The sequence below is a fragment of the Mytilus californianus genome, unplaced genomic scaffold (genome assembly GCF_021869535.1).
Source record: "Mytilus californianus isolate M0D057914Y unplaced genomic scaffold, xbMytCali1.0.p SCAF_19, whole genome shotgun sequence".
Lineage (NCBI taxonomy): Eukaryota > Metazoa > Mollusca > Bivalvia > Mytilida > Mytilidae > Mytilus > Mytilus californianus.
Window position 1 is genome coordinate 7,320,872 of NW_026262667.1, and position 10,841 is coordinate 7,331,712.

Below are 10,841 nucleotides of genomic sequence, written 5' to 3' on the forward strand. Positions count from 1 at the left end.
ATGTTCTGATTATCTACAAAGTTTCATGAAATTCTGTTGTGTGGTTTCAGAGGAGTTGCAATGACAAGAACAGGACAGACGAATAGACCGGTAAAAATTATTATACCCTACGGAACTTTGTGGCTGCTGTCTGATCGGGTTGTTGTCTCTTTGACATATTCCCCATTTAAATTCTCAATTCTATTCTTACCTTAAATATACATACTACTTACCAGGTATTTCAAAGTTATTGAAAAAATTGTTGACATTGGAATTTTCTTAAACTGAACAATTTGGTTATGAAAATAAAGTCGAGACCTAGGACATATGTGGGTCAACATGTGCTTAATACAATTAATCCACATACCAAACATAATCCATTAAAATGTCAATATAGAAACAGTGATGTGGTATGATTCTTAATGAAACAACAAATGATAAGGGTGTAAACAACTACAGGTCACCCTACAGTCTTCAACAATGAGCAAAACCCTTCAAATAACCTGTGACAGTGGTTTAATATCACAACATGAGAAGAAACTGTAAAAAGCTAGATTGAATGGACTGATAAGATGGGTACTATATATCCACAAAAACAAGACACCATTCTAGAAAAAAAATATATGGGAAAGGGGGGGGGGGTGTGGGTTGGAAGGCACTTGAATTATTTTTGTATGGGTGGTGGCAGGTCACAAAGTACAAATTGTGTGGTTATGTATGCAAAGTAAAATGCAATTGTATGGTGATGGCCATAAAAAAAGTGCCTCCCAACCCCAACCCCAACCCCCCATTTTCGTTTTTCTTTTTTTTGGAATAGCCCTTAATGAAAGCTAGTTCAAAGCCACTTTCAACTAACAAGACCATATTTGGTTGACCTTCATGAAAGAAGGGATAAAACCTAAAGGTATTTACAAAGAAATGATGAGGAGAATACAATTGTTTTAAAATGTTTACTTCTTCCTATTGCATTTGATAGCTTTCAATAAAACTTCTCAACAGTATCAAACATAAACATTAACAAACAGTAAAACAGTTCAAAACATTCTCAATATTTCTTCAAGTTCAAACATACAGGAGTAAGCCTAATTCACAACATCAAAACAAATCAGTTGATTCCTAAATACTTTAATTCAAATTACTCAGTTTTCTGTTTTTGTTTGCATTTGATCTTGTTCTAATCAGTTGGATAAATCTTTACTATAAATTGTCATTTATGATTTCATGCCAAATGTATTCAGAATAATATACTCAGTTGTCTTTCATTAAATCATTGGAGTAATAAAATCTAACAGGTTCAACACACCATAAATTGTGATATCTATCCACTACACCGACTGGAATACTCAATGCCCCAATACTATGGTATGCAGAGCATAAAAAGCATATTTCAATTGCATCAATATCAGCCAACAATGATATACGAGTTTCCCTCAAGATGTATCGATCACACTTCCAGCATTAAATAAATCTACAGTACATTTACTAAAATACAATCCAATTTTTTTATAATATAAGGCAGTAAATATTGTATTTATAAATAGTATACAATCATTTCAAATAAATAGTAACACAATTAAAATGTCTCATAAAATAAAATTTATTTTCTTTTTCCTCTGTGAACAGTTGTCCATCCATCGTCTTCCATTTCTGATTCATTTGCTGAAAGAAATTGAATGATGTATAATCTGAATCATATTTCATAACAATTTATTAACAATTAATTATTTTGTTCTCTATTTTTGTTCAGATTTATTTTGGTGTACTATAAATTTACTTAATATAATAGAATGAACTACAATGCACTTATTTTACTTTTTAAATGTTCTGCTTTTGAAATCTAGAAGAAGTTGTTTTAAGATGTAAACTAAGACATTTCCAGAAAAGCACATTTAATCATTAGCAGCTTATTCTAAATCAATCAACATATTTAAATTCTATCCTGTTATATGAGTAATTATATGAGTTATAGATTAATAATATTCTGTTAAAAACCTATGTATCCATGTCAGATTTCAATTTCAAACTGACTTTGGCAGCATGGGTCTAGATAATCTATATATTGTACCAGAAAACTTAAGCAACATTACTTACATGTAGTTCCATTGGTTATAGATTCTGAGGAAGCACCATCTGACTGTGATGGTTGTGTCTGGTGATGTGTTGAGTTCTGGAGTTGTGTAGGGCCAGTATCCATATCATCTTCATCCTGTAAATATAGGCTATAACAAGAATGTGTCCATAGTACACAGATGCCCTACTCGCACTATCATTCTATGTTCAGTGGACTGTGAAATTAGGGTCAAAACTCTAATTTGGCATTAAAATTAGAAAGATAATATCATAGGGAACATGTGTACTAAGTTTCAAGTTGATTGGACTTCAACTTCATCAATAAAATGCTTCGCCGAGCGCAGCCTGATACGACCGCAGATGTCGAACCCTGAACAGTTGGGGCAGGTTTGGACACAATATTCTGAATTTGTATTGTGATCAAATTTTTGACATAATATACATGATATAGGTTTCTGACACAAAATAAATGTGGTCAAAGATCTTAAAAATTTGAAATGAGACATTTAATTTACCTAGTATGGTCTGAAATCCAAAATTTTTTTAAAAATTTGAAATTTCAAAAATTTTGAAGAAAAAAACTATGAACCTCCATAAAAAAAAAACATTTGAAATAATCACCCCCCACAATTTTTTTTTACATTTTGAAGATAATTTTATTTTCAGGAAAAATGTACAATTTCAGGGAGTTCCATAAACTTTAACACAAGTTATTGTCTGGAAACTAGAAAAATGCTTGTTTTTGGCCACTTTTTTTACCCTAATTCCTGAACGCTTGGGGTAATTACCCCCAAACTCAATCCCTGAATTTCTATATGTTTAGGGCAATTAAACTCAATCCCAGCCTTCCCTTTGTGGTATGGAACCTTGTAGTACAATTTCAGAGAGATCCATACACTTAAACACAAGTTATTGTCTGGAAACTAGAAAAATGCTTGTTTTTGGCCCCTTTTTTGCCCCTAATTCCTGAACGTTTGGGGAAATTACCCCCAAACTCAGTCCCAGCTTTTCCTTTGTGATAGTCGGGCCTCGGTGGCCGAGTGGTCTTAGTGGTTACTACTGTAATCACTAGCCAGTCAACACTGAGGTTGTGAGTTCAAACCCCGCTCGTGCGACAGCATTATACGAACGCAAATTTTTTGCGGTCGTATAAAAACTACCTTGACCAAAAACTTAAACCTTAAGTGGGACAGACTGACGGATGAAGGAACGTATGAACCAACGGAAGCACAGACCAATAAACATAATGCCCCTAGGTGGGGCATAAAAATAAGAAGATGTGGTATGATTGCCAATGAGACAACTCTCCACAAGAGACCAAATGATACAGAAATTAACAACTATATGTCACTGTACGGCCTTCAACAATGAGTAAAACCCATACCCCATAGTCAGCTATAAAAGGCCCCAGAATGACAAATGTAAAACAATTCCAATGAGAAAACTAACAGCCTAATTTATCTACAAAATAATGAACGAAAAACAAATAAGTTACACAGCAACAAACGACAACCACTGAATTACAGGCTCCTGACTTGGGACAGTACTTTATTTAACTTATAACTATACACAGAATTATCTTTGTCCTTAAAAACCACAAACCAGTTTTGAGAGAACCAGTGAACAGAGACATAACACCCATTCATGTTTATGTTAAAACATGCTTATAAGTTGTTAAAAATAGTGAAATGCAAAATTTTCCAGATAAATGGACTACGATACTTATTAAAACATTTCTAGTAACATCCAACACTTTGCTATCAATTGCAGCTTCCATAATGCCTGCATGTCTCATGATATCCTGAATTATTAAAAATATTCAGTAAAATTGCCATATTAAAAGACATAACAAGCTGTTTATATGTTCATCATTCTGACAGGAGTTGCCTGATAGAGTAGGCAGAAAGACTGGTTGTTATGCATCTTTTTACCATGTTTATAGACCTGACACAAATTTTGATTTGCTATTTACTTATGATTTAATCTCCTTGTTCAATGTATCAATAAATCTTCTTCCATTTTTTTCTAGAAAATTTTTACTGCCTTTCACTGATTTTTGTTCTAATATCCTAATATACTTTTGAATTACCTCTGCATGTGATGTATGAATAAAAACTTAAAAACACAATAACTGCTTATCTGATTTCTGATGGTCAAAGGAATATAGCCATCTATAAATTCTTGTTTGCTAATTAATTTACTATCAAATATATTTGTCACAAAGGAAATAATGCAAAAACAGTGTCATAAAAGGTTAATCAATATACTCTACTTCCATGTGAGTTGGAATCCTGCACATGCTCTCAACTTCAATCTTAATTGACAAGGATTGTCAGTTTTCCTACCAAAGGTTGTGGTTCTCTCGGGCACTCCGAATTCCTCCACCAATAATAAACTGTTAACACAGAGATATGTCTCGCCTATTTGTTATTTTGATAATGCAAATGTTGAATTTAAAATAGCAATACTTTAACATGTAAGTTATGCAAATATTCAAAGTCAATGAACCATGACTGAAGTTACAGGGCTAAACCATCTCCATAGAAATGAGATGTGCCAATGCTAATACAACTGCATACCAAATACCATTGACTTTTCATAAGTTGTTCCCTTTAAACAAAGCTAATCACAAACATTAACTTGTAAACTATGTAAAAGTCGATGAACCATAATGAGAAGGTGGGGTTACCCCAGTATATTATTTCCATGGAAATGAAACTTGCAAATTCCAATACATTTGCATAACAAATATCATTGACCTACCACTAGTGGTTCCCCATAAACTGACCTAATCATAAACTAATACATGTAAACTAAGCAAAGTTTCAAAGTCAATAGAGTATGACTGAGGGGGCGGGGCCAAATAATCTCCATGGTAATGAGATGTGCCAATGCTAATACAACTGCATACCAAATATCATTGACCAATCACTAGTGGTTCACCATAAACTAGACCTAATCACAAACTAATACATTGTTGACGCCGCTTTCGCCGCCGACACCGGAAACAGCATACATATGTCTCGCTTTCTGACTCCGTCAAGGCGAGACAAAAACTGACTGCCATGATATATCAGAATAGTGCTGAAAAAAGCTTTAAACACCAATCAATCAATCAGTTGACTTCCATGACTTCCTTGAAAGTTAAAACTTTCTGTTTTATAATAAGACATGACTGTACATTTGTACTACCTTATAAGTTAAACTAATATTTGTTACACATACATTGTCCTCCTCATCACTAGGAGCTCTGGCACACTGTTTTAGTGATGGTTTTTGTAGGTGCTGTAATCTCTGCCGTACAGCAGGTTCGTCACCATTACTACATAGTCTGTGTACACCACAAATCATTGAAGCAATCTGAAAGGTCAAACATTTCTACCATGTCTACTGTAAGCTTTGTTCAGCTCATTTTTATACAATACAAAATTTCAATAACGTGAATACCTAAAAAATGTGTATGAGTAGGCATGAAAATTTAGGGTAAGTGGTGAGGCAGGAAACAAGAGTTATATTTTTTTGCCTCATCAGAGTTCCATAGAACTCAAGTTTGGTACAGTGCTCATTGTTTTTTCCCAAGAAATGAGGAGGGATACATTTAAGTACAATATTGTTAATTTAACCATGAAACCACAATTTTTTCTTATCACACATATCTCAAGTACTTTTTAAAGGAATGACTTTAAATTTGGTTGGCAGATTGGCAGTGGTGAGTTGTAACATGTTAGCCCTTTGAATTACGAGTGTGTGTATGGTTGGTATGTAATTCTTGTTTTTTCTATATTTTGTTTTAACTTACTGAACTATTGTTACTTAAAAGTATAATTACTATGCTTAACCAGAAGGCTTTGTCCTTAGGATTGAAGTTTCATAGCCAAGTCAAACCTTTTTAAACCAGTGCCTTATATTATAGTAGGTGATTATTTTATTTCAAAACCATAGCACAGACAATAAATTACTTGATTTGGATGGTAAGCATTTTTTTATTCATTGCACTCTCTCCATACACGTCATACTAACAACCTTTCACTGAAGCAATGAGTTAAAATGTTCAAACAGTTCATCACTTTGTAGAGGTAAATTCAAACTGCAATTGGGTAAAAATATTTTTATCAATTGGTATTGTAAAAGGACAAAGCCTTCTGATTAAGCACAGTAAGAGAATGTGAACTTGATTTACCTGGGATAAACTTCCATCGTCTGCAATTGTATCAAACTCTGCATTAAGAATATCAGCTAGAAATTCTTCTACTTCAAAAGTCTCTAAGTTTTCTACAAAAAACAACTGGACACATTGTAAAGCATTATCTCTATAAAAAATAAAAGTAAATTAGTTTCCTTAAAAGTATGACTGTTTGCTTATATATATGAAACTTTTGTCAATAACATGTGAATCCCACATAAAATACTATAGTATTTGGTAAAGACTGCTCTCTTGTTCCTTAAATCCATATAATATATCATCAATGTTTTGGAATAAGACCTCTGTGATTTTTTTATTCGCACTATTTCACTTTAAATGGAAATAGATAATCTAAAATTGGTTGAAATTAGTAGATTAGTGTTAATTCATCCAAACAATACTTAATTTTGTGTAGGATGATTGAACTTAAAATTGAGAATGGAAATGGGGAATATGTCAAAGAGACAACAACCCTACCAAAGTGCAGAAAACAGCCGAAGTCTGTAACTCTGCTTCTTAATAACTTACTATTTTCTTTGAACCACTGATCTATTGCAAATACCATCCAGTCAGCTTTTTCTCTGCTTTCACCTCCACCAAACCCATGCTCCACTGCTAACTATATATATATATATATATGGAAATATATATATAAACAAATGCTGGTTTAACATGTTAAAGTATATAAAATCAACATTAATAAATATTAAAAGAGAGAAAACGCATTTAGTTACAATAACTTTGTCTGTATGTGTTATCATCCCAGAGGCCCTCATATACAAATAAAACCAAAAACAAATATTTACATTTACAACAATGACATATTCAATGTGCAATACATGTTAAAATAAACAGTTAAAGAGGTACCCGGTACATGAGATAAAAATTATACGGTTATGAATATTTTCATATTTACCCAAAATTGATCAAAACCTTAAAAAAATTTAGAGGTCAAAATATGATCATTATAACGAGGAAAGACATACACAGAAATAGCTGTGTTATACCTTGAACTTTTATATACACCATTTTGTAGATAATATAATGTAGAGTTATGACATTACATGTACAGGTCTCAGTTGGATAGAGGACCACTGAATCGAAATATATTGGAACTACGTGACTGAATGACATTTCTAAACAAGAATGCACACGCTGAAATGTCTCGCCTACTATACTGACCATTGATTTCATGTTGATAGTCCTACATATAAAGTTTTACTACAAGTATCACATCAACATTTATGTTCCAAGAAAATGAAGTCAAGGTCAGATAAACCAAGCTGGAAATAAATGTACACCTTTAATACAATCATTCCATACACAGAATATAGATGACCTATTGCTTATAGTATAAAAGAAACAGACCAAACCATGGAAATTTTATACTGACCGATGAACCATGAAAATGAAGTCAAGGTCAGATGAACCCTGCCAGACAGACATGTACACCTTAAAATCATTACATGCATCAAATATAGTTGACCTTTTGCTTAAAGTATCTAAGAAACAAAGTTAACCAGGAAAACTGAACATTGACCAATCAACCATGAAAATGAGGTGAAGGTCAGATGATACCTGCCAGACAGACATATACACCTTACAATCATTCCATACACCAAAAATAGTTGACCTATTGGTTAAAGTTTAAGAAAAACAGACCAAAACACAAGAACTTAACATAAGCAATGAACCATGAAAATGAGGTCAAGGTCAAATAAAACCTGCCAGACTAACATGTACATCGTAAAAAACTATTTCCATACACCAAATAAAGTTGACCTACTGCTTACAGTATAAGAAAAACAGACCAAAACACAAAAACTTAACATTGAGCAATGAACCGTGAAAATGAGGTCAAGGTCAAATAAAATTCGTAAGGGTTCCGCGGAACCCAGTGTCTCGCCTACATGTACTTTTGCTGTTAATCGCAGGCTCAACAAAAATGAGGAAAAAAATTAATAAAAATATTCCTCTCGATACTATCTTTTAATTGTAAGAAGCTTCTGTCCAAGTTTGGTAAAAATCCAGGATAGTTTAAGTTATTAAAATTTTAAAAACTTTAACCACAGCGTGAATGTAATGTTTCCTGACAGAAAAACTAAGTCCATTTATAAGTAAAATACAGAAAAAAAATTAATTCTTTTTACTAAATTTACATCTGGATACTATCTTATGATCATAAACAAGCTTCTGTCCAAGTTTGGTAGAAATCCAGGATAGTTTAAGAAAGTTATTAAAATTTCAAAAACTTTAACCACAGACATGACAGAGTGAATGTAATGTTTCCTGGCAGAAAAACTAAGTCCATTTATAAGTAAAATTCGGAAAACCAGAATTTTTTTTTTCAAAATTAACTTCTGGATACTATCTTATGATCATAAACAAGCTTCTGTCCAAGTTTGGTAGAAATCCAGGTTAGTTTAAGAAATTTATTAAAATTTCAAAAACTTTAACCACAGAGTGAATATTTGTGGACGCCGCCGACGCCGACGGAATGTAGGATCGCTATGTCTCGCTTTTTCGACAAAAGTCGAAGGCTCGACAAAAACCTGCCAGACAGACATGTACATCTTAAAATATTTCCATACACCAAATATACTTGACCTACTGCATACAGTATTAGAAAAACATACCAAAACACAAAAACTTAACATTGAGCAATGAACCGTGAAAATGAGGTCAAGGTCAAATAAAACCTGCCAGACTGACATGTACATCGTAAAATATTTCCATACATCAAATATAGTTGACCTATTGCATACAGTATTAGAAAAACAGACCAAAACACAAAAAACTAAACTATGACCACTGAACCATGAAAATGAGGTCAAGGTCAGAAAACACCTGCCAGTTGAACATGTACACCTTACAATCATTATATACACCAAATATAGTAGACCTATTGCTTATAGTATCTGAGAAATGGACTCGACCACGAAAACTTAATCTTGTTCAGTGATCCATGAAATGAGGTCAAGGTCAAGTGAAAACTGTCTGACAGGCATGAGGACCTTGCAAGGTACGCACATACCAAATATAGTTATCCTATTACTCATATTAAGAGAGAAATTAACATTACAAAAAATCTGAACTTTTTTTTCAAGTAGTTGATAGAGTACCTTGTGTTATATTAAAGTATATAAAGTTAGGTAGTTTTTTCCCATAGACAACTGCCTGTGTTAATGATTACAATGTATGTACCCTTTTGCTTTTGATGTTTCAAAGCTAAAAGTATGCAAGTTTTAAAAAAAATCCACAGCCTTTCCCCATGTACTCTTATATTTGACAATTATGTACTAAATAGAAAGGGGACTCATGCATGCAGTGCTAGCAATAATTTCCCTAAAACAAGTTTTTAAAGATATTAGTTAAAACAAGAACAAATATGGATTAATTCGAGTACACCTTCTAGGGTGTCTTTGACTTAAATGACTCAGCCAGAGGTGTTTGGATTGTAAAGGTTGTTTAGGACTTTTTGTAAACAATAAACGTTAGCACATTATGGATAAACTAGAGATTAATCTAGGTTTTAAATATCATAACGAAAGTCTCTATAATAAAGTCGGAAATTTTTGGTAATACACAGTGCTACAGAAAGGATCCTATTAACCTTAAAATCTGCTGGACATGTACACCTTACAATCATTCCATACACCAAATATACTAGACCTATTGCTTATAGTATCCGAGATATGGACTTGACCACCAAAACTTAACCTGTTCACTGATCCATGAAATGAGGTCGAGGTCAAGTGAAAACTGTCTGACGGGCATGAGGACCTTGCAAGGTACCCACATACCAAATATAGTTATCCTATTACTCATAATATAAGAGAAATTAACATTACAAAAAATCTTAACTTTTTTTTCAAGTAGTCACTGAACCATGAAAATGAGGTCTAGTACAATAGACATGTGACAGACGGAAACTTCGTAACATAAGGCATCTATATACAAAGTATGAAGCATCCAGGTCTTCCACCTTCTAAAATATAAAGCTTTTAAGAAGTTAGTTAACGCAGCCGCCGGATCACTATATCCCTACATGTATGTCGAGCTTTCTGCATCAAAAGTCGCAGGCTCGACAAAAACTATCTAACTATCAAGTGATGTTTTGTTTGGTCTTTATAGAGTGACAATAAACTGAGGGATTCATATCAGTAGAGAAAATCCCGAAATGAATCTGCAATATGAGGGGCACAGTTAGTTCCCATCAGAATACCAATCACTATACCTCACAAGCGAACATAAATATGACAACACAAAAATACATGGTCATAATCATCTCTTTGTCTATTCGCATATCCAATCAGTGTTGATTTAATTCTTAGTTACAGGGAACTGTAACGACTATTGTTTTTTTGTTTGATTTTGTTTACTAATGCAATGTATGGTAACTGTTGAATTGGTAATATTATCTGAACCTATTACCGCCATGAATTGCTAAGCCAGATGAGTAATTGCATGGAAAACAGAACAGTTTTTATTTTTAAGCATTGTGTACCTCAAGCACAGTCCAGCTGTCCAAAATTTGACTTAGTGAAGTTTGAAACAACGTGGTGTTTGTGGAGGTTGCCATTCCCTTTATTTTGGAACCTCTCTAGGA

General features: G+C 33.2%; 1 protein-coding gene across 1 annotated transcript; it reads right to left on the reverse strand.

Annotated features, from left to right (window-relative positions):
- Positions 1–918: 918 nt before the first annotated feature.
- LOC127727191 (pre-rRNA-processing protein TSR2 homolog) lies at positions 919–10,839 on the reverse strand. The gene is made up of 6 exons (XM_052234638.1): positions 10,740–10,839; positions 6,761–6,851; positions 6,230–6,321; positions 5,275–5,409; positions 2,071–2,185; positions 919–1,638 (listed from the first exon to the last, which is right to left on the reverse strand). Exons 1-6 carry the CDS (start codon positions 10,812–10,814, stop codon positions 1,577–1,579), a joined length of 570 nt encoding a protein of 189 aa, XP_052090598.1. The 5' UTR covers positions 10,815–10,839; the 3' UTR covers positions 919–1,576.
- Positions 10,840–10,841: the final 2 nt, after the last annotated feature.